The sequence below is a fragment of the Lissotriton vulgaris genome, chromosome 1_1, assembly GCF_964263255.1.
Source record: "Lissotriton vulgaris chromosome 1_1, aLisVul1.2, whole genome shotgun sequence".
In the NCBI taxonomy this organism is placed as follows: domain Eukaryota; kingdom Metazoa; phylum Chordata; class Amphibia; order Caudata; family Salamandridae; genus Lissotriton; species Lissotriton vulgaris.
This window is the reverse complement of record NC_141685.1, coordinates 545,947,808-545,971,998: the sequence shown is the minus strand read 5'-3', so window position 1 is coordinate 545,971,998 and position 24,191 is coordinate 545,947,808. Positions and strand designations below refer to the sequence as shown.

Sequence of the window (24,191 nt, the reverse complement as noted above, 5' to 3'; positions counted from 1 at the left end):
ATTTTGTCGTGCTGCTTTTGAAATTTGTCCTGTTCCGTTTGCGCCTCTTCGACCTCGGTTATGCGCCTCTCCGCCATATCTATTCTTTCTGCATGCTTGTCGACTCTCTCGGTCATGCGGTCCATGCGGTAAGATAGGGCATCTATTTTGGAGCCTAACGACGCTGTGCTCTCTTGGAGGCCTTTGTGCATCGATACTAGCAGTGTTTTAATGTCTGCGTAAAACGTGGCTTCAGCTCCTTTCGCCTGTGGGTCTGACTCCATTGTCTGCACCTCCGGGGCTCTGGTGCGTCGCTGTTCGAATGGTAACTTGGTTTGGGTCTTGTCGCCCTTGCCCATTCTGCTCCCTGGTCTCCGGGTGGGCACCTCCACGCACTTTCGCTATATCTCGATGATGAATTGCGATGAGATTGTGTCGTCGGCTCTCCCAGCTCGCATCCACCACTATCCGGGACTCTCACACCAACCCCTTCTCCTGAGGAAAGGGCACAGATCTTTCTCCTCGTGCTGTCCACGTTGCAATTGCCGTTCTTCTAGCCCCAAACTCCGTCGCGCTACCTGGTCAGCATCAGCGCACGCTACTACCGACTGTGGAGGTCGGTCCCACACTCCGCTGTGAGCATGTGTCGCCAGAGAAGTTCACCGCGATGCGGCCGTGGTGACCACGCCAGGAGGGCTTACCTAGTCGCCACTAGTATTCGGATCCCAGTGGGCCTGAAAGCCACTCTCCTTGTGTCTGGTGTTGTAGGCAGGGGCACTTCAGGCTCTCTTCAGGTAGGCCTTTCTGTGCAAGTGGCTGCTGCAGGGCTACTTGGTGGTCGGTCCTTAGGGCCCCCAAGTAGTGTTCCCAGGGTGGGTTAGTTGTGGGCTCTGCCAGTCGGTGAGCGGTCGTGCAGACCGTGCTGTGGCCTTCCGCCTTTCCGCAGGGGGGGGGCGCTGTGTCTTCCCCGTCTTTTGCGGCTCTCCGCCCCCCCTCCGGGCCGACGTCGCTGTGGCTGGCCGCACGCACAGCAGCTGCCGCGCTAACTTGAGGTCGGGGACGAGCGGCCTAGGATACAGGTTCTCTCTCACCCGCCGCGCAGACCACCGCAGATCGCAGCGGCTCCGCTCTTCTGGATTTCGGCCGCGGAGACCTCCGGTCCTGTGTGGCCACCTCCGAGACCCTTTTAGGCCCTCACCAGCAGGATATTTGTAGGATATTTAGGGCGTTCGTGCGGAGCATCTTGATCACGCGTCCGCCATCGGCCGTGGCAAGCTCCGCCTCCCCCCCCCCCCCCCCCCCCCCCCGGGGCTGGCCTTTACTGAGCGAGTTGTGGCGCGATCAACCAGAAGTTGCGTTGCTTGGTGGGACGGCACAGGCTTCACAGCGCACTCCATTGTCCGTGGTTAGCTCTGCAGGGAAAGGCAGTACCATCAGCAGCTTCTTCTTCTGGGGGGGGATAGAGCCCAATGTTCCTGGGGCTCAGTTCAGGGGGCAGGCTCAGACGCAAGCCCTTGGAGATCTGTTTCAGAGATTTGCACAATTTGAAATAAAAGTCACTTCATGCTTCTTCTCCTCTCCCTTCTTGCAGCAAGGCACCCACCACAGGCCAGTCTCTCAGGCTAGAGACAGTAGTCCTCCATGCAGCTTTCCCAGGTCCTTCTCTTCGGGCAGAGTTTCTTCTTGGCGCAAACAGGATCTGATGTTTAGGAGCAGGCCTCCTACTTTTATACGCAAAATCCTTTGTTTTTGCAGGCCAGGGGGACTAAGCCTGGTTCAAACCAGTTTTGGAGCACTTTGTTTTGGAGACTCTTGCTGCTTCTTTCAGGGTGCAGGGCAGAGACATCAGACGCTCCGCAGGAGGTGGAGCCAGCATTTTGGTGGCAGAGCACAGCCCTATTCAGAGTCAAGGGACACTCCTCCCACCCATCCTGGTGTAATCTCTCCATTCACCACCTGGCAGTCCAGGCTGTCTCCTGAAATTCCCCAGCCCTGTCACTCACGAAGAGATTCCCTTCCGCGATGGGCCCAGCTTCGGAAGTTGCCAATACCCCTAACTTCAGATATATCTTTATCAAAAGAGACCTCCGCGCCTCTCCTTTGATAAAATGCAATTGGCATTCCCAAGGAAATATAGCCCACGTTGCCCCCAACTGGAAAGAACTTCAGGCAAGATCAGAGCTCCTGATGCCTTGGCGTCTTCAGTCAGGTTGAGTATTTGGGAATAAGGGCCTACCACGTCAAGCAATTTGTCCTGGCAAGAACGCTAGAACACATTTATACCCTTCACTAGGTGGTCTTTTTTGAGTCAATCTCTGGGGTGAAGGCGACTTTATCTTCCAGAGAAGGACAGGGATAATGCGCCCGTATGCGAACGCGCACTTCCTAGTCCAGTGGCTTGCGTAAACTGGATGCTACACAGGCAGCCATTTTTGGAGCTTGATACAAGTTTGCTGAGCGTGGGAGTAACAACTCATCTGGATCCAGAAGGTCTGAACTCAGCACATCTGCATCTGCATCTGCGACTGCATCCTGAAGCAAACCCAAAGGCCTCTAAGAACTGGAACTCTGGTTCTCTGTCTGAAGAGGGTGGGGAATCATCTCCATCTCGAGGTATGGGGTGGAGGGGAAGTGGATTCATCCATTCATTCTGGGTTGACATCTTCCTCCATTCATTCTGGGTTGACATCTTCCTCCAAAGAGGACTGGTATTGCATAAAGGCCTTTTTCAAATGTGCAAACGAGTCTAGATTGACCCCCTGGTCTTCTGCGTGCTTGTGTTTGGTGTCCACTACTTGTGTCGTTGGCTGCCCTGGAATTAGGGGGGGCTGACGCCCAGATTGTCATTTCCTTGGGTTAAGGGATTTTTGGCACAGCGCTGCATAATACCCAGTTATATGCGGAACTCTTTATTTCACTATACCCAGTTATAGACGCAATACACAGTTATGGACGGAACTCTTTATTTCAGGCTACACAGCCCAAGGACTCAAACTCTCCCTTTCAGTTCAATAGGGGTTTTTCTCTACCTTGGGCGAGTCTCAATTGGTTAGCCTTACCCGAATCACAATTACAAGATCCTACCCTCGAGTGTCCAGACGGTGGCTCCATCTCACAAGAACTTTAATTGCAGTATTGAGCTCTCAGTAAATAATAAAACGAATTAGCACAGCCCCCGTATACGAGCCCGACCTGCTGTGTTTCCCTGTAATTACAGTGACCGATGAAATAGACACGCCGGTAGAGCGTGGTAAACGTGAAATGGATGATAGCACTGACTCTCTAGCGGCCGGAGGCCGCACTGCGCTACAGAACCTGTGAGAGAAAGAGAGGCCGCATAGGGGCTCGGAGAACGTTCCCGCGATCGTGTCAATAAAATAAAGAAAACTGACAAAAATCAGCGTTCCCCTGAATACGCTGTAAAGAAAGCCAATTAAGCAGACACATTTTTGCAACAAGGTCAATAAAGAGTTTCAAGCATACAGAAAGAAACTGAACGTTATGAGGCACTTATCTTAAACTGCTGAAGCAGCCAAGAGAGAGGAGGATAGAGCGGTACCGAAGGGGCTTGAGGGACAGGCTGCCTGATGATTGGACAAACTGTTTTGTATTATTTCCCTCTAAACCATGGGAAATTTAGTTTTGTAGTTGTATGGTGTATGTTTTAATGGCTGCTGATGCAAAATAAATGTAAAAGTAATGTAATAGCATTTCTATAGCGCTTACTACCCATGACGAGGCGTCAAAGCGCTTTACGCCGAGCTGCACGCTGCTCTCAAACCCAAGGTTAATGGTTAGTTCAGTGTTATTGGTTACTGTTGGTTATTGGGCACTCAAAACAAACAATTCCATGCAGTCATTTCAGTTTTTTATGGTGGACTAAAGTAGTAGTCGTTGGTTGCAATCATTAGTGGGGGTGAGCTCAAGCACATTGTTGGTGGGATTAATACCAGAGTTAGAGGAGATTAGGTACTGTTAGGTTGCATTTGTATAACTTTCAGCATAAGGAGGAGAGATTGTCATCTTGTAAATGAGTGGTAGGACATTTTCTGAAATGCAGATTAGCCAAACATGTATTTGTCAGAGTTTGTTGTGCTCAGACAGAAGAGGCATGCAGAGGATGAAAGGGAAGGAAAGGGACATTTGAAAAAGAGAAGAGCAAAAAAGAGGCAACAAACAGCGGTTTTAGTTAAAGGACAGTTTTTAATGCCGGATTTAAGGAATGTAGTGAATATTTTTGAGAATGCATGCACTTTGAGGATGCAAGAATGTAGAAAGAAACATCAGCTCAAGGTTTGAAAGTGAAATAAGTAATGCAGGATTTATGTGTCAAGCAAATACATGTGAAATAAAATGCACATTATAAAGAGATTATGGCATTCATCCTTAGGTTTGACTCAAGGTATTTATTATACAGCAGAGTGCCATACATTTGAATGCCTCTGGTTTACGTTGGCACCAGATGGAATGTGAGGGTTGTGTCACAGACAGTGGAAGTGAAGTACCTGCATTCAAGTGGTTGGAGGGCAGGAGATGCAAACACTGGTGTGAGTGAGGGGATGGTGAAAGGCCTTCTTTTACAAATTCAATGAAGTTTTGTTAGCAAATGGCTGCTGATTTGACTTCCTGGAGCTTTTTGTACGGGTGAGTAACAGTGGCTTCAGTTGGAGTAAAAATAATTAACTGGCATGACACATGGGGATATGGGTGGCAAGTAGAGGTGCTGGACTGCTGTGTGCTCCTCCAGTGCAACCACACCTCATTCACGTGGTAGAAGCTGTCCCTTTTGGGCAGCCTTAATTTTGCCAATATATTCCAGTCCTTTTCGAATGTCGCTCAACCCTCTGTGGTTTGCGACCACAAAAGTAGTCAAACCATTGCTACATACCCTTGTGAGTTGCAAGGCGCACGTGAACTCCACTTTTGTTCTCCCTTTTCCTTGCGAGTCACACACAGTCTTAATGTTGTCATAGTAAGTTGCAAATCTGTTGGTGCCTTGTATATAACGAATGCAGGTTTTACACTTGCAAACCCTGCAATTTTGTGCACCTCAGGCTTTGCAATGGCAAAACAATTTTGCAAATCAGGTCAGCTTTTTCAATTGGATATAGCAGGCCTCAATTGAAGTCCTGATTTCCCCAGTACAACAAATTATGTGGTCCTGAGCGAATTACTACATCTCCCTCTGCCTTATTTATGCTATACTGAAGAAAGAACAGACTAATCCTCACTTCCAGGTCCTGACATAGAATTTTGAAATGCACCTGTTAGTGGTCAGTAAGTGTTGGTAATGCGACACAGACATCTCAGATAATTCTATTTTAATAGTAAAGGTACACATAAATACATGTAAAACATTTAGGGGTTAGCTCCCAACTGAGTAGGACAACCCCTTGTGTAAATATTTAGGGGTCGATTACGATCTCGCTCGGAAGGCCTACGAATCTGATTTGGTTTTAAAGGGTCCGATTCGTAGCCCTTTTTCCCCGACAGATTCGTACACTGGTCCAAACGACCAAGTACGATGCGAAGTTCGCATACACGTCAAGCGAATCATCTCCCAACCCAATCCAGTCCGTATGACTCGTACGCAGACGATTCGTACAGCTCTATGGAGTCTGTTTCTGAGCGAGCAAGTAGATGCACGATTTGGACAGCCTTCACGATTTGGTATGCCAGATCGAAAAAGCTGCAGGAATCGTTCTTTTGGGATCCATAGCAACCCCACCTTCACCTGAAGTCCTCCGATTCAGACCTGTTTGGGTACTCATGGGTCCCCCCTTTCCAGTGCATACACAGTGTGGTGGGAACCATGGGGTGCCCGCCACAGGGTGTACGCTTTTCCCCACCCACCTCTTTTTGCTATGGGAGCCTGTGCACGCGTCCAGAATACAGGCTCCCATAGAGTTCAATGGGAGTCCGCGCGCGAACCGAGTCTGTAAGCATAAGAATGCTTCGTACTTGTGCGTTCGGACTTCAGTTGCACAAATCACTCGTAAAGCCCTACGGATCTGAGTCGTACGTAGGGCTTTACTAGCGAGAGCGGAATCGAGCCCTTAGTGTGGCAAACATTTATGCAACAATTGATGTCTCTATTCTTCTAAGAAATATGTGAGTTAACTAATATATGTATTTTTCCAAATTACACATTGATAGCAATTTCTTTAGAAAATAAGATAGGTTGTTTGTTGGATGGCCTTGGTTATGAAGAATTGAGTCTACCCTTCATATAACTAAAACAATGTGGAGGTTAAAACATGTACATATGCTGGCGCGGATTGCTTTACTTAGTCATTTAAGCCTTTTTTATGTTTAGATCCATCTAGTTCTGTGGAAAGCACCATTTGTCTCTGTTTTGAAAGTTCTCAGTTACTCGATCTTCTTCATAAGCTCATAAATTAGGAAACCTCATTCCCTGTGTACCTGTGTTGAGGAATGTGCTGAGACAGAAAATCAGGGCAATTGAGCAAATCAAGCACGACCATTATATTTTTTTCTTTAGTTATTATTGATGATCTCTAATTCAGAAGTTAGATAGTGATTAAAGCTGGAGTAAATAGAGCTTATACTTAAGGGTATTGTTTGGCAATGGGGAGAATGGTTGTTAGAATGATAAACCAGGCACCAAGTTGGTCAAAGCTAATCTCGACTTGAAAGGGGGGAGGAGGCATTACTATGAAAATAATCGTGAGAAAAAATCATATTTTCAATGAATGATTTTCATTTAGAGGGGCTGATGGGCAGGGTGTTTGTCAGTGCCCAGATAGAATATTTTGGCGATGGGGTAAAAGTTTAATATATTTGTTGCCTGTCTGCCTTTTTCATTGATATTGTCTGGTGAAGAGTGTTTCAGTGGCTCCAAACTTGTCATTTATTAGATGGATTGTGAAACACTTTGGAAAAAGTTGGTGTGAGAGAAGCTTTGCAAATTTACCCGTTGACCTTCAGAGAGACTGCCTTACAGCACTGATTCAGTCATTGGTAAGTACAGAAAACTGAATGTGTGTATTTTTGACTTTTATATTGTAATCTGTTATTTTGGTTTTGCATTGTTTAAAAAAAAAAATGAAAAAAACTGTCCAGTATAACTCTGTGGCATCACTCAATTTTGTCGATTTCCAAACACTTAAATGTATTATACTGTATGCCCCGGATAGACCACGAGGAAAGGGAAGGGATCTTAAAGAGCGATTGGCAATGAAAGAATAAGGGCGGAGCTTGGCCATGCCTCAACATGGCTGTTTCCGGATGGAGTTCTGGAGAGTCAGCCTTACTAGGGACTGAGGCCTGTAATGGAGGTGTTGCTTATCTAGATTTAGCCATGACCAGAGGAAACCCAGGGGCACATAGAATGAGATGCTGCCCTTTGCCTCTTACAGTTCCTGCACGATAGTTGTAGGCAGTGCGGACTTCCTGCTCTTTGGAATAGATGCTTCGTGCTGCATGAGGAATGCAAGCCTGTCATATGCTGGAATACTCCCCATGACCTAACTAGTGTCGACCAAGACTGGTCAGTAAACCTGATTTGTGAATCCTCCCTTGGTACTTTGTTACATTTTTCGCGGCAGCATCCCAACCGACTGGGCTTCAACGCCATGTGTTGTCACTTGCGTTTTGCACCTGGGCTACTGAGGAAACTGGGGGGAAAATCAGATAAATCGTATGTTATCCAATACATCTGTTCCATTCTGTAGACACGTTTGTTCGTTTGACTGAATACTGAAACTAAAGAAGTAAGAGGACTAAAAAATAGTGGTTTCCACAAACAGCTGAGAATGAACATTCTGTAGTAGGGGATCTCTGTGTATAGTCATAATCTAGTGAATAGTTCCGCTCATGTGCGGGGACCCCGGAGCAATCAAAAATAATCTCTTAAATTGTCTTCTGTGCAGTCCTGCATAGAGACTTAAGAGAGAATTAAAGACAAATAATGCAGCCTATACTTGCAAGGCAACACTGTCCAGTACTTCAACTAGAATGCAAAGGATATTCCACCAATAATATATTCAGCACAGTCTGCCAAGTTTCACCATAGAGAAAACTTCCCCCTTCACAAAATCCTTGGAATGATAGAGAGGAAGGGATGGACAGACAAGCCCCCATAGGCTGCCATTATGTGGCTTAAAAAGGGATACCGTGCCTTTAAGGAAACTTTCCAGAACTCTCGGTATCTCAGAATGCACAGCAACTCCCTCCACTTTCAGTTATTTTATTTATTTATTTATTTATAACAACATTTGTAAAGCGCGAACGAAGGCCCTCGGGCATCTCGGCGCTAAGTAACTGTAATGTTTAGCCAACAAGGGGAGCTGAAGTTCATTGATTAAAAAGCCAGGTTTTGAGGTTCTTGCGGAAAGACCAGAGGGAAGTACTGGTCTTGATTGAGTGAGGCAGTGTGTTCCACAGTTTCGGTGCGGCTACGAGAAATCTTCTGTCACCCCAGTTGACAGATTTGGTTCGGGGGACCACCAGTTCAAAGGAACTGGAGGAGCGCAGTGTTCTAGAAGGGCAGTAGGGGGTTAGGTTCTGAGTGAAGAACACTGGTCCGGCATTATGTAAAGCCTTGTATACCAAGCACAGGGACTTGAACTTAATCCTCATCTTCACCGGTAGCCAGTGAAGTTGTCTTATGGTGGGTGACACCGGTTGGTATTTGGGAATTCGCCCTGGGAGCCTGGCAGCCGCGTTCTGAATAGCCTGCATTTTCGATAGCACTCTCTCCTGGGCACCTAGAAACAAAGCGTTACAGTAGTCTAGGGTGGAGAGTACCAGGGAGCTCACCAATGTTTTGGCGGTATTTTCGGGTAGAAAGGGCAGAATTTTCTTAATGAGCCTTAATTTATGAAAGGCTGAGGAGGAAATCTGGTTAGCATGTGGTAAGAAGTTCAGACGATTGTCGAACAAGACTCCCAGGTTCCTCACCTTGTTAACCGGGTCTGGGGGCTGGCCCATAGGTGAAGGCCACCAAAGGGGGGACCACTCCGGGGAAAGATTGCCAAAAATTACAACTTCCGATTTATCGGAGTTTAATTTCAGGCAGTTGTGGGCCATCCAGTTCCCAATTGCCAGCATGCCCTGATTGAACATGTTGGCTTTTTGAGGCCCGTCATTCTTGACGGCGAGGACCAATTTAGTCATCTGCATAGGACGTGAGGCTCATCCCATGTGCCCTGATGACTTTGGCAAGGTCCGACACATAAATGTTGAATAGTGTCGGACTGAGGGATGAGCCTTGGGGAACTCCACATGGCAGTGACAGGGGGGAGGATTCAAAAGGTCCAACAGTGACGACCTGGGTCCTATTAGCCAGGAAGGAGGCAAGAAGATTTTTAGCGTTGCCTCGGATGCCTATGCTCTCGACACGGTCGACCAAGGTGGTATGGTCGACCGTGTCGAAGGCCGCCGATACATCCAATAGTATCAGGACAGCTGTGCCTCCCGCATCCCGAATGGATCTGATATCGTCCGCCGCTTTGACCAAGGCGGTCTTAGTTCCATGGAATCGGCGGAAGCCAAACTGCGATTCGTCCAGACATTTGTTTTCCTCGATAAAGAAAGAGAGTTGGGCATTCATGATTTTTTCCACTATTTTCGCTAGTAGTGGGAGACTGGCGATGGGGCGGTAACTTTTGAGTTCTTCCTTATCAAGGGTGGGTTTTTTGAGGAGCGGTTTTATAAGGGTTTTCTTTAATGTCTCAGGGTAAGTACCTGTGCTAAACATGGAGTTGCAGATATCAGTTATGGCCGGGAGAAGTGCATCCATGATTGGCCGCAGAACCTTCAGGGGACAAGGGTCTAGGGCCGAGCCCGATTTAATGGAGGATACGATGTTTAGCACCTGAGAACAGGTCACCTCTCTGAACTGAGGAAAGATTGGTCCGTCAAGGTGATTTGAAGGCCTGTGGGAAGGGGTTGCGTTGTTGGCGAAGACCCGATCGATATCGTCAACTTTGCTGAAGAAAAACTTGGACAAAGCATCACAAAGAGCTTGGGACGGGGGAGGTGTGAGATCGACAGAGAGACCTGCTAATTGTTTGGTGGTCTCATATAGAGATTTGTTCGAGTTTTGTGCAGTTTCTATTTTGTTGCAGTAATACTTTTTCTTAGCGTCAAAAATGAGATTTTTGTATTTTGCTACTGACTCTTTGTACAGAGATTTGGCTTCGGGAGTGTAATCCTTCCGCCAGTGTCTCTCTATGTTTCGACACTGTTGCTTTTGTGTGCGTAATTCCTCCGTGTACCACGGGGCCGACGGGGTAGATCTGTTGCGTGACCGTTGTTTGACTTGAACCAAGTCTTTGGCTGCTGAGCTAACCCAGTTGTGGAATTGGGAAGTAGCGGTGTTAGGGTCGGGAGATAGAGTGGGGGAGGTGTCTTTGAGCAGGGTTTTCAGCCTGCATTCATCTATGTCATCCCATGCCAGGTAGGGTTGGCGGGGATTGGGGTTGGATTTGTCGGCCAAGGAGTCGTGTACTTGTAGCGATGCCAGGATGAGATGGTGATCAGACCAAGTTAAGGGGAGTATTTGTGTGACTTGGAGGCCCGTGGCATTGGAAAAAATGCCATCTAACGTGTGACCTCCTTCGTGCGTAGGGGAGTGAACCAGGGGAAGAAGGCCAAAGGTGGACATGTCGGCTAAGAGCGTAGCAGTATCGGGATTGTCAGGAACGTCAAAATGAAAATTAAAATCACCTAGAATAGTGAGGGAGTTGTCAAGCGCAGATGTTTCCAAAAAGGACCTAAGAGCACCAAAGAAATCGTTCCTGGGCCCCGGAGGTCGATAAAGGAGAATCCCTTTAAAGGTATAAGAAGGGGACAGTTTGATTGCAAATTCTAAGGCTTCACAGGAAGTCTGTGGAATCATTGTGAACCTTACTGTGTAAGTGTCACGAGCAATGATGGCAATACCACCACCTTTTTTCTTTGTTTGCCTATCCAGTCTGTGGGTGGTAAACCCCGCAGGAACGGCTATGACTAGATCCGGGTCGGACGCTTGGCCCATCCATGTTTCTGTCATGAACAGAAGATCTATTTTATGATCATGGATCAGCTCATGAATGTCTTGGCTGTGTTTGCCAAGCGAGCGGACGTTCGTGAGCGCAATGGTGTGGGTTTCCGTAGAGTAATGCTTACCACCAGGGGGTGATTTGCGGGTGGAAGGTATCATGGCGTGGCAGCCTGGGCAGTATGTAACTGGGCTTGTGAGCAAAGAATTTGGGTGGGATATGAGACATGTCTGACTGGTCGTAGGGCGAAGAAGCTGGAGCTGGGCGGCAGAGTAATGGATACGTGGAGGCAGAGGGGGCGAACCAGGGGGGGTGGCCCTAGGCCCGGGCCAGGCGCGGACGGGCGCTGACGGGCTTGCCTTTGGCGCGCCGCCAGCGCGCCCGCTGCGCGGTCGGGCGAATCGGTTGTTAATATACATAGTTGGGCGGGAGGAGGGTGGGAGGGGCGCAGAGCAAACCGGCCAGCCTTCCCAATTAAAGATGGCGCCCAAAGTAATGCTGAAAGCTTCCCAGCGCCTGAGTACAGCGGCGCTGTGGGAAGAGAACGTGCAAAAGCCTCGGCAAATGATCTCGCCTTGAGGTGGGGGGGCGGAGATATAAAATAGCACCTGGTTAAAATATTTTACAGTTTTTAAAAAAAACAGATTAGCAATTCAATCGTTTTCAATCGTTTTTGTGCCACAAAGTGCAAGTGAGCAAAGCAAACCTCCGGCTTCCGCCTCAGAGGGAAAACATCAAGCAGATACTGGGGAGTGAGGGTAACGCCCTTAAATACCCTGGGAGGGCAGTCCTCCTCCGCGAACAAGGGCCCGGCCGGGTCTAAGCCCTGAGGTGCTACTTCCCCCTTGTCCGTTACCCGCTCCAGTGGGGGGGGGGCATACAAAATTACTTGGCAGAGTGGAGAAAAATTACTCAGGACAAGTGGGTGCTGAATATTGTTTGCAATGGATATAGTCTTTGTTTTCTCAGCCCGCCTCCAGCGATTCCACCGGTTTGCTCGCAGTTCAAACTGCGCAAGCTCCAGGCGGAGGCTGATACCCTGTTAAGAAAAAGGGCGATAGAAGACGTTGCTCTGTCTCGAAGGGGAAAGGGTCTTTACTCACGCTTCTTTCTGGTACGCAAGAAAGACAAGAATGAGTTCAGGCCCATTCTGGATTTGCGACAAGCAAACAAATGGATTCGCAGGGAGAAGTTCTGCATGCTGTCTTTTCACAAGATTTACCCGAGACTTCGCATCCAGGTATGACCAGCAGGGGACTCTAGGGAATGCGTTATGGATCATCTGGCCGAACAGCTTTCTGTACGCTTTTCTGCCCATTCCCCTGATTCCGGCGGTGCTCATCAAGCTGTCCCAGTCCAGGGCAAAAGGGAGACTGGCTTTGCGCGATAGATCTGCAGGATGCGTAGTTCCATGTGCTCATTGCACGGAAACACCGGAAGTTCCTGCGCTTCCAAGTCGGCGCCAATCACTATCAATACACCGTACTACCATTTGGACTGAAGTCTGCACCCAGGACTTTTTTAAAGTGCATGGCAGTGGTGGCGGCACACCAGAGAAAGAACAAGGTGTTTGCTTACCTGTACCTGGACGACTGGTTGATCAAAGCCTTCACCTTCCAGGAAGCGCAATTGCACTTCAACATGACGGCCGTTCTGTTGAACCAGCTCGGGTTGCACATAAACATGTCCAAGTCTGTCCCGACTCCGGTCCAGTGCCTACAGTACTTGGGAGCCTCCATCAATACACTGTCAGCAAGCGTGTCTCCTTCGGAGGAGAGACGCTTATCGATCCTTTGGAAGGCTCAGGCTCTCATGGCTGTTCCATCTACAACAGTGAGGACGGTGTCTTCTCTACTGGGGTCCATGGCCTCTTGTATCTTCCTCACTACACATGCACGCCTATACATGCGGCCGCTACAGGAATGTCTGGAGGATCAGTGGGACTAGAGGCGAGGGAACTGGGACGACAGGATTTGACTGTCTCTGCACGCTCAGCAGTCCCTGAGATGGTGGTGTTCAACGGAAAACCTCCTCAAGGAGGTTCCGTTCCACAAGGACATTCCCACTCAAACTATCTTGACGGATCCTTCTCTACACATCTGGGTAGCGCATTCCGGACAGTTACAGATCCAAGGAACGTGGTCCCCGACGGAGTCCACGTACCACATCAATTTCCTGGAACTCAGAACTGTTCACTTGGCACTGAAGGCCTTTCATCCGTCCTTCCAGACCGACTCTCTGCTTGTACAGACGAACAATAAGACCACGATGTATTACCTCAACAAGCAGGGGGGGCTCGAGATCGCGCACACTGTCACAGGAAGCGCAGGCGATCTGGCACTGGCTGCTAGCCAGAGGACTGACGATAACGGCCACCCGTCTGCCAGGTGTGCAGAATGCTCAGGTGGACGCACTCAGCAGACTGATCCAGGAAAACCACGAGTGGGTCATAAACGACGAAGTGCTCGGAGATGTCTTTGCCAGGTGGGGCACTCCAGACGTGGATCTGTTTGCCAATGCCGACAACAGCAAATGCCGAGACTTAGCATCCAGGTATTACCAGCAGGGGACTCTGGGGAATGCGTTATGGATCAACTGGTCGAACAGCTTTCTGTACGCTTTTCCGCCCATTCCCCTGATTATGGCGGTGCTCATCAAGCTGTCCCAGTCCAGGGCGCGGATGATCCTCATTGCTCCGGAATGGCCCAGACAGTGGTGGTACACGGACCTGTTTCACCGGTCTCTCCTTACTCACATACGGCTGCCGTGCCGGTCGGACCTTCTCACGAAGTGCGGGGGGCAGATGGTGCACCCCAACCTCTTGTCGTTGAGTTTGGCGGCATGGCTCCTGAGATAGTGCAATATGGTAATTTGAATCTTCCTGAAGATTGTATGGACATACTGAAGGAGGCTAAGCGTCCTTCTACTAGGACTTCCTATGCTTACAAGTGGAAGAGGTTCTGCATCTGGTGCACGTCCAAGAACTATGATCCGACGACATGCAAGGAAGATGTCATCCTTCCATACCTCTTGCATTTGGCGCAGTCTGGCCTTAACTTCCATTCTATTAAGGTTCATCTCGCTGCGCTGACTGCCTACAGGAAATGCCCTTCACAGACATCCTTCTTCCAGGTTCCTGTGATAAAGGATTTTTTGGAAGGCTTGAAGAAAGTGTTTCCTCCTGTTCGGCTTCCTTCGCCTTCGTGGGAACTGAATGTGGTGCTGTCCAGGTTGATGAAGGAGCCTTTTGAGCCTATTCATAAGGCTTCGCTGCAGCACCTGTCCTGGAAGGCGGCGTTCCTCGTGGCCATTACATCGGCCCGCAGGGTGAGTGAAATTCAGGCATTGTGTTGCAGGAACCTTATACTGTATTTCATGCTGCTAAGGTTGTGATGCGTACTCACCCTAAGTTCCTTCCTAAGGTGATTTCTTATTTTCATGTTAACCAGACTATAACTTTACCAATGTTTTTTCAGAATCCTTCCACTCCAGCGGAAAGGTCTCTTCATTCCCTGGATGTCAGAAAGGTGTTGAAATTCTATCTGGATAAAACCAAAGATATTCGTAGGTCAGACCAATTGTTTATCAACTATGGGTCGGTCAGGGCTGGTTTGCTACCTCTAAACAGTCCATCTCTAGGTGGATTGTGTCCTGTATCCAGTTGTGTTATCAAAAGGCTAATAAGACCTTAGGGGGAAGCCTAAGGCTCATTCCACCAGGGGCAAAGCGGCTACCACAGCGTTTCTCCGTAATGTTCCCATTGCAGACATCTGCAGGGCTGCCACATGGAAGTCGGTCCATACCTTTGCGAAGCACTACTGTCTGGACTCTGATGCTAGAGCAGATGCTCAAGTTGGGCAGGCTTCGTTACGAAATCTGTTTGCACAGTAGTGGTGTTGTCTTTTTCCTCCACCGCCGGTTTGGTTGTGGGGATGGGCTTGCTATTCTATTCACTAGATTATGACTATACACAGAGATCCCCTACTACAGAAGGAGTAGTTTCTTACCTGTAACTCCAGTTCTGTAGTAGGGGTATCTCTGTTACAGTCATAAACGCCCGCCCTCCTTCCCTGTGGAGAAAAAGATGAAATACTGAATGCTACAGGTCTAGCTTTATACACTTCCAAAAATAACTGAAAGTGGAGGGAGTTGCTGTGCATTCTGGGATACCGAGAGTGCTGGAAAGTTTCCTTAAAGGCACGGCATCCCTTTTCAAGCCACATAATGGCAGCCTATGGGGGCTTGTCTGTCCATCCCTTCCTCTCTATCATTCCAAGGATTTTGTGAAGGGGGGAAGTTTTCTCTATGGTGAAACTCGGCAGACTGTGCTGAATATAGAAGTACTGGACAGTGTAGCCTTGCAAGAATAGGCTGCATTATTTGTCTTTAATTCTCTCTTAAGTGTCTATGCAGGACTGCACAGAAGACAACTTAAGAGATTATTTTTGATTGCTCCGGGGTCCCCGCACATGAGTGGGACTATTCACTAGGTTATGACTATAACAGAGATACCCCTAATAGAGAACTGGAGTTACAGGTAAGAGACTACTCCATCATCCCCCCCACAGCATAGCCTTGTCCCAGGGACTCCAATATTATTCTAACTTATGACCACTTACCACTAAGGGCTTATAAAACTGTGTGGAATCGTATCCCGGAACAAAGCATTGCTCGACCTTCCAGATCTTGTCAGTGATTTGGGCCTCATTCCAAGTTAACCAGGAAAGAGTGAGGTATTTTTGCCTCAGATTAATGCCAACACCTTGGCGTGCTTGAGGGCGGTCATGTTGTTTGGGGTCGGGTTTTTTCGCCAGGCTTTCTCGTAAATCGTTTTTGGCCACTATAGATGTGGCAGGGTTTACTCAGACATGAGTCCCTTTCTCACTGCTCCATCAGGATTCAAGCAAGCCGGGCCGAAGAAGGCTGAAATGCCAGAAACCGGTCCCCGGTAGCTTGTCTCCTTTCTGGTGAAGAATTGGCTTGGTAGTTTAGTCTGCCCTGTTCCCATGATGCACTGGGCCAGGGACAGACTGATTTGCATATAGCCAGGTTCTGAGCTGGGATGGGGCAGTGAGATAAATAACGGTGATGGATCAAGCCCTGATCTTTGGACTGGGTAAGAGTGGTCTGTTTAACTCAGACACTCTGTTCATCACCACACCCCTTTTCTAAAACACCTTGGTTTGTGGCATTTACTAGCTGCAGTAACTGCCTTCTATTTTGAGCTTTCCATTGGAAAATGAGGCATTGCTTACAAACTTGAGTTCCCTACACCGAGTTCCACCTGTTTTGTAATTTACTGCATGCATTCCCCCTGGTAACTTTCAGCAGGCTTGAACTGCTGAAATGTGATAGGGCACTTCTGCAAGGGTGCGGTATGTAACTTAAATTAACAAGAGTTCTACTCCCTGCACAAGCAGGGAACAGAATTTATCCCCCTCCCCATTGTGAAATCTGACCTTTTGTATCATATGATTGACCCGAAGGAGGGTGGATTATTGATCACACCTGGTAAAGTTTGACACAGCAGGGATTATCAAGTGTGATAAATAGTACCTATTGCAATTATTGCCTAAAAATGGAGCCTAGCTGGCACATTTATTTTTTCCACCACTAAATGTACACAGGTGTAACCTAAAAATGACCTGGTGAAAACGACAGGGGTGTTTGATGCTTACTGCACAGCTCGTAATTCCAACATGTGCCTTTGCATGAGTTACTGCGCAAGCCGTCATCGCCTCCAAAGAATAAGCGTTGACTGCTCTACCACCTTACTCTTTGGAATATGTAGTGTAATGGCATCTAATATGTAGTGTTATTCTCCCCAACAATGTATACGTTTCATTATTCTTGCTGAAGCTGAATATTTTATTGGCAATCATGTATAATGTGGTGTTTTACTACCCCACTTTTAAAACACTTAAGTATTTCAGACAGAAGACATTTCAAGCTCTCTCCTTCAGTAGCATCGTTATTTTTCCATGTTTACAATTACTTTCCTTTTATACCTCCAGAACCAGAAAAATGCCGCATTTCTTTTGATGGAAAGTGACAAGTTAATCAGCAGTCTTCCAGGAGTAAAATGGGCAGAAACAGCTCTTACTATGGCTTCGCAACTCCAAGAAAAATGTATCGTTTTTATTGTTGCCAACTTTTCTCAAGTTATAAAAAGTGAAAGCTTTTATAATTTGTTACAGGTAAGTTGATAATGCTGTGATCGCTTTATAAAATGGAATTCTCATTGTGCTGCAACATAAATATGGCTCTTTTAAAAAAACAAAACCATATATTTATTAATTTTAAACGTATGATCTAACATCGACACACAAAAACAAAAAGCTGAAGTGGCGCTTGTGAGAAGTTGGCCTGATATATGATGCTCACTAGTTCTAGTGATCACCTTGTATCAGTCCAAACAACCCTTATGGTGATTGGTTGTAAGTCAACCTTTTAGACCAGCTATCCTAGTGGTAGCATGGACAAAGCAGTCTTAGGCTAAACTCTTTTGGCATGTGAAGCCAGCTGTTTTACCACATATAACCCCTTGAATACCAAGTGAAAGGACACCACACAGGTTATTATGAAAATAAACAAGTATTTATTAACTAACATACACCTCTGAACTCTTTATGAGATCAGAGGGCTAAGCACATGACAATCTCTTAGGAAAAATACGTTTAAGTTGCACAAATTACAATGGTGCCCTAGGGGCACGACAAACCATATACTAAGTAAGTGGAATGTGAAAGTCGATAAAAGGAATGGAGCTGTCCAGAGGCTGTAGGATCGCTGGGACCACGCTATACTAACTCTAGGTAGGTAATAGGAGGCCCACGGAACGCGTGTGCAGAGTGTGAACTCACACGCGAGATGCGTAACAGTGTCTATGGACAGTACAGTTCAAGAAAAAGGTGAGTACGGACAATCCTGACTAGGTAGAACTAAAACGACTGTGGAACTGGACACTAGGAGAGTCAAGCTACCCTTGAGCACCGAAAAACGCTCCTATTACCATGCCCACAGGCTGCGGGTGCATAGGTGTCAAGTTGTGTCGGGTTCCGGCGTTGAAGTCTGTGGAGCCTGGAGGTAAAGATGCTGCAGGCGGTCAGGAGGAAGATGTCCGGTGTGATCCAAGGGTGGATCAGTGAAGAGAAGAACCTGAAAGCAGAGGGAACAATGTTCAAAGTCACTAGCCAGTGACTGGAGTGGAACCAGGAGTGGAATCAGATGTCGTCGTCGCGATCAGGTGAAGGTGGACGCTTGTCTCTGCAGCCACGTGGACCAGGTGGTGTCTTAGACGACCAGGATGGAGGCACGAGCTGTCCCACGCAGGCTCTCGCTGTCGGCGGTATCGGCTTCGGATTCGGAGTCAACAGGCCTTGGCAAAGGCAACCCACGCGGTGAGTGGAAACTGCGTCTGGAGTGGACCAGGAGGGTCCGAGGTGCTCCTCTTTTGGAAGGGAGCAAGGGCCAGTCTGGAGCAACCAGACCAGCAGTGAAGATTTCAGATTTCATCGTCTAGGAGGTCACTAGCCAGCCGGCAAGTGACCAGACAACGCATCGAGCAGCAAACAGGCAGAAGGGCCCCACGCAGATGGGGGGCGTGGCTTGGACGCCGATCGGGATGGCGGCGTGAGCTTGGAGCTCCGCGCAGGGTCCCGCTAATTCTCCTGAAATCAGCACCCGGAGCGACCCCTGGTCGGTGTGACTGGCCTACGAAGAGTTGGGGAGCCACTGGGGAGCGGCGGAAAGCACTTTGGGGTTCGCTGGCCCCGTGGGGACCTCGTAAGACGACGGCCGAGGTGTTGCCTGGAGTGTGAAGAAAATGGCGGCGGCGCGGGTCGAAGGCCTCGGAAACCGAAACTGAGTGGAATTGGCGTCGACTGGCGGGGTGGCCCGCTTCTACGAGATTGGAGTTGTGGGAGCTGTAGATGCGGTCCTGAAGGCGGGGAGTTTGGTGCCCAGCAGCTGATCGGGGTATTGGGGGCGACCGCTCGTCTCTACTCCTTCTCCCCCCTCCCCCTCCCTCCGGATCTGGTGGCAGTGAGGTGGACGGTGCTGGTCCTTCTGATCCTTGGAGTTGCGGGCATTGTGGTGGCACTCTGTCGCAATCATTGCTGAGACGCACGTCCCACTGGACAGTGGTTGTTGGGACCTGGCGAGGCCCTCCGCCCGTGTAGAGTCGACGGAGCAACCTAAGATGGCGGCTGCAGGGGGAGCGACCACCATGGAGCGGGGCCAGGAGGACGTGGCCGCACTATCCCAGGTTGGCGAGGCCCCCCCGCCGATGATGGACCAGGAACAGAGGCTACATCGGCGCTTGGATGCCATACTGGACGCTATCACCTCGACCAAGGAGGCATTGCAGCAGGACATTGCGCAGGTCTCTACGGGGCTGGGGCTCCTGCGAGCGGATCATGCCAAATTAGCGGATAAGGTAAAGGACCATGAACAGCTATTATTGGACCTGAAACCGGCGGTAGTGACCGCGGAACACAAGATAACAGACATCCTGAACCGGCTGGACATGTTGGAATGACGGGCGGAGGATGCCGAAAGCCGCAACAGAAGGAACAACGTGCGGGTCGTAGGCCTGCCGGAACGGATTGAGGGGGAGGATGCGGTGGCCTACATGGAGGAATGGTTCCGGACTGTGGTGGCACCGGAGGGACTTACTTCCTTTTTTACATTGGAGCGAGCTCACAGGGTGCCGGCTCGCCCGCCAGCGCTTGGCCGCCCCCACTGAACGATGGTGGTGAGGATCCTTCATTATAAGGACCGGGACCTCCTCATCCAGAGAGCTCGGGCTTCGGGCCCATATGAGGTGGAAAACAGCAGGGTCACGATCTTCCCGGACTACACACAGGCGGTCCAGAAGAATAGGGCATCATTTCTGGCAGTGAAAAAGGAACTGAGGGAGGAGGGCATCCAGTACTCCTTGCTCTTCCCGGCCAAGCTGCGGATAATCCTGGATGGGGCCACGCACTTTTTTCAGACCCCGGATGAAGCATGGCTGTGGTTGGAATCATACCGAGCTGGCACGGACAGGAATCACAAAAGTCGGCGAGATCGGCCTAAACCACCTCAGGTCCGGCAGTCCCAAAGGATCCGCTCCCGCAATAGGCGTCAGCGAGAGAAAAGGGAAGCCCAAATGGCTGCAGACAAGAGAGAGGCGCTTGCAGCGACGGCGGCCATTACGAGATCGCAGCCGGAGAGTGAACTGGCAGCGACGGACTCTGGCGACGACGGCGGCAGGACCGGAGAGGAACTTTCGGAGGCGGAGAGCTCGAAGGGGCCGGTGGTCACCCCCCAGACGTCTAAAGAGATTTTTCATGGCTGATTCTTCATTGGGACTTGGACACGGATTTTGGTAGGGTGGCATCCTGTTGGAGCTGGGTGGGTCACCGGGCAGGGTGCAGCGTTGGCATGGCGGGATGGAGAGCGCGGGGCGCGGGCTCCGATTGCCGGGGTCGGCGATAACTCACCCCCCCAGGGCCCTTAAGGCCTTCTGTGGTGGCGACCACAGGTTAGTCGGATGTGTGTTTGGTTTAAGGTTTGGATCGGGGCTGACACCGGGTTTGTGGGCTCTGTCCTGGGGAGTGGGGTTCGGGGAGTTTTCTTTTCAATAGTTTGTTTCGGGGGGGGCAACTGCTATGGTGTGGGTATTGACTGGCTGCATTTGAACTGGATCGCTCTATGCTGGTATGGGGACGTTACCTAACTTGAAATGCCTGACGTGGAATGTCCGAGGGCTGCGAACTATGGTCAAACGTCACAAAGCGCATGCGTATTTGGTGAGGAGGGGGGTTCAGGTTGCCATGTTGCAGGAAACTCATTTAACGAAACAGGAATGCACCGCACTACAGAAGAGATGGCGGGGTCAGGTTTTTGGCACCACTTACTCAGCGTTTGCTAGAGGGGTACTGATATGGGTGAGAGCAGGGATACCGTTTCGGGTGCTGAATCAATTGGTGGATCCCGAGGGCAGATACGTGGCGGTGGAGGGGAGGTTATATGGTCGGGATGTGGTTCTCAGCTGTGTGTATGCTCCAAATGTTGATCAGGCCCGCTTTTTCGATGGTTTATCTGGGTCCTTGGCCTCCTTCCTAGCGGGTCCTGTGATATTGGGGGGGGACTTTAATTCGATCACGGATGTGGCCTTGGACAGATCTCACCCTCCCCTTGTTGACTCCCCGGTACGTAAGCTGGCCATGCATAGGAAGGATTGGCAAGATAGGTGGGGGCTGTTGGATGTATGGCGGGAACAACACAGGGATGTTAGGGACTACTCCTTTTTCTCGGCACTCCATGATCTACATGTTAGAATTGATTCGGTACTGTGTGGCGGGTCCCTGGCCCCATTGGTCTCTCATACGGAGTATCTGGCCAGAACCATCTCGGATCACAATCCTCTGCTGGTGCATGTCCAATGGCAGCGGGAGCGTACCGCGATTCCAACATGGCGGCTCCGGCCCGACACGCTGGAGGACTCGGTGTTCAGTGATGCAGTCCAACAGGGCATTGATCAGTATTTTAGTGAGAATGAGGGTACAGCTACGTGCAGGTCCACTGAATGGGATGCGATGAAAGTGGTGGTGAGAGGTGTATGTTTGGGTAGGTTCTCAAATGCTCGATTGTCGGTGCTGAATGTGCTTGCCAGTGCGGAGGAGAAACTGAGGGAACTGGAGCGGCGTAGGCCGGACCGACCGGAATTGCAGGCCCGGTTGCTGGAGGCAAAGGAGGTAGTGGCCACCGAAACGGAACGGTTATGGAGCTATGACTACAGACAATACGCCATTAGAGCGCACGCCGAAAGGGATAAGGTGGGTACGCTCCTGGCCAGGCTTGCTAATCCTGAACTTAGAGGCTGCCCGGTCCTAAGCATCAAAAATGCACTGGGGGGAACGGTGTATTCCCAATCGGCGGTGCTGGAGTGCTTTCGGGCCTATTATGCGGAGCTGTACGAGAGTCAGTTGGGAGTAGAGGCCCAAGTAATCGCGGCGTATCTGGAGTCAAGGCAGCTTCCGGTCCTTGATGATGACGATGCAAAAGACTTAGGTGGGCCTATCACGCTGGCCGAGATCAGGACGGCCATTAAGCACATGGCGAGGAATAAAACGCCCGGTGTGGATGGCCTACCGATAGAGTTCTACCAGAAGTACGTTGATAGTTTGGCGCCCAGACTGCTGGAGGTGTATACGGAGGCCTACAGGTTGGGGGGGTCTGCCCGGATCAATGAGGGAAGCACTGATAGTGCCGTTGCTAAAACCCGGCAGGGAAGCGACTGATGTGAGGTCCTACAGGCCATTGTCCATGCTGACGGTGGACTACAAGATATTGAGCCGGATCTTGGCCACCAGGTTGGCCCCACACATGACTGGCCTGGTGCATAGGGACCAGGCGGGGTTTATCCCCACGAGGAGCACGGCGTTAAATATTCGTCGCCTGGTTGGGATACTGGATGGTACAGTGGGTACGGACGGTGCCCAGGCGGTGTTGTCTGTAGACATTGAGAAGGCTTTTGATAGTTTGGAATGGGTCTATCTGGATGAAGTGCTAGTGAGGTTTGGTATTGGTGAAGGGTTCCGCAGGTGGACGAAGGTGCTGTATACCTCGGCAACGGCGCGAATACGCCTGGGCAATTTGGTATCCGCGGCTTATCCAGTTGGTAGGGGAACGCGACAGGGGTGCTCCCTTTCCCCTCTTTTGTTCGCACTGGCGATGGAACCCTTGGCGGTGCATGCCAGGTCGGGAAACGGGTATGCAGGGATTGTAAGCGGTGGGCAGCTGCACCACATCTCACTGTACGCGGATGACCTGCTGCTGTATATGGAGGACACGGAACGGGCTCTGGAAGGGGCAGTGGAAATGCTGTCTGTGTTTGGCCGGCTGTCGGGCCTCAGGGTTAACTGGGCGAAGACCTGTGTCTTCCCGCTTCGAGCGGACGCGCCCTGCCCCGCACGTGACATGGGGGTGGTCTGGGAGCCATCTTGCTTTACTTATTTGGGAGTCCGTATCTACCACGAGGCCGCGGACCTATTAGAGGGCAATATTGGACGGTGCGTGCGGGCGCTGAGAGGTTGTATGTCCTTTTGGGCATCCCTTCCCCTGACGGTGTTAGGTAGGATTGCTCTGTTGAAAATGGTAGCGCTTCCGCGACTCCTATATTATTTTCGAACGCTGCCCATTTGGATTCCTCAGAGGATCTTTAGGGACTTGCGGACGATGGTTATTGACTTCCTTTGGGGGCATGGCCGCCGTAGAGTGGCACTGAACACGTTGCTTCGCCCCAAGATTGAGGGGGGGATGGCCGTCCCTGACTTTGAGCTGTATTACTTGGCGGCGCAGCTTCAGGTTCTTACACAGCATGTGGCAAGGGTGTTCAGAGGGCCGGAGAGCGACCGGGAGTTGGGGATACAACGCCACGTCCTGGCCTATATCATTATGCAGCAGAAACTGGAGTTGCGAGGCCTCACTGGAGGAGCGGACGCTCAGGTTATGCTGGCTGAGGAGTCTGAGGAGGGCGAAGGCGACCCGACCGTATGCACCGGAGATACCGATAGGCATGTTGACAGCACTGCCGCATGGGGGCGATTGGTCCCCACTGTCGGAATGGGAGGAGTCGGGACTGCAAGTGGTAGGGGACCTGTATGTTGATGGGATCTTGGTGCCCTTCGGGGTACTACAGGAACAGTTTGGGCTGCCGGAGGGGAGCTTTCCTCTTGCATGCGGCCGTGGTAGCGGCCGTTCAGAAGCACTGGAGAGGGGGGCTCATTGAGCCGGACACGACTATGGCATGCCAGTACGTGGTGATGGCCGCTGGCACCTTTAAGGCGGTGACCTGCCTCCATAATAGGATGCTGCATGAGGGGCTGGAACCGCTCCTGGGGCTGAAAGCGAAATGGGAGGCGAGCATAGATAGGCCCATTCCGGACACGGTGTGGAGCCATATTCTTCAGCGTACGTGGAAGGGCACGAGGAACGCGCGCTTCCAGCAGGTGCATTTCTTTGTGTTGCATAGGGCCTATTTGACTCCGGAGAAGATCAAACGGTACTTCCAGGTGCAGGAAGCGCGGTGCCCGAGGTGCTTGGCGTCGGAGGCGGATATGGATCACCTGTTCTGGGGCTGTCCGAAATTGGAGGCTTACTGGGCGGAGGTAGGGGAACTTCTCAATGCAGTGACCGACAGGGAGGTGGAGTTTGATA

At 50.2% G+C, this 24,191-nt stretch overlaps 1 protein-coding gene across 1 annotated transcript in view; it reads left to right on the top strand.

The window, feature by feature from the left end:
- BTBD8 (BTB domain containing 8) overlaps positions 1-24,191 on the top strand; it is a 541,977-nt gene that overhangs the window by 257,778 nt on the left and 260,008 nt on the right. Inside the window, exons 9-10 of the mRNA XM_086953936.1 lie at positions 6,858-6,960; positions 17,000-17,182. Coding sequence (XP_086810062.1) covers positions 6,858-6,960; positions 17,000-17,182 — 286 coding nt within the window. The remainder of the gene's footprint in view (positions 1-6,857; positions 6,961-16,999; positions 17,183-24,191) is intronic.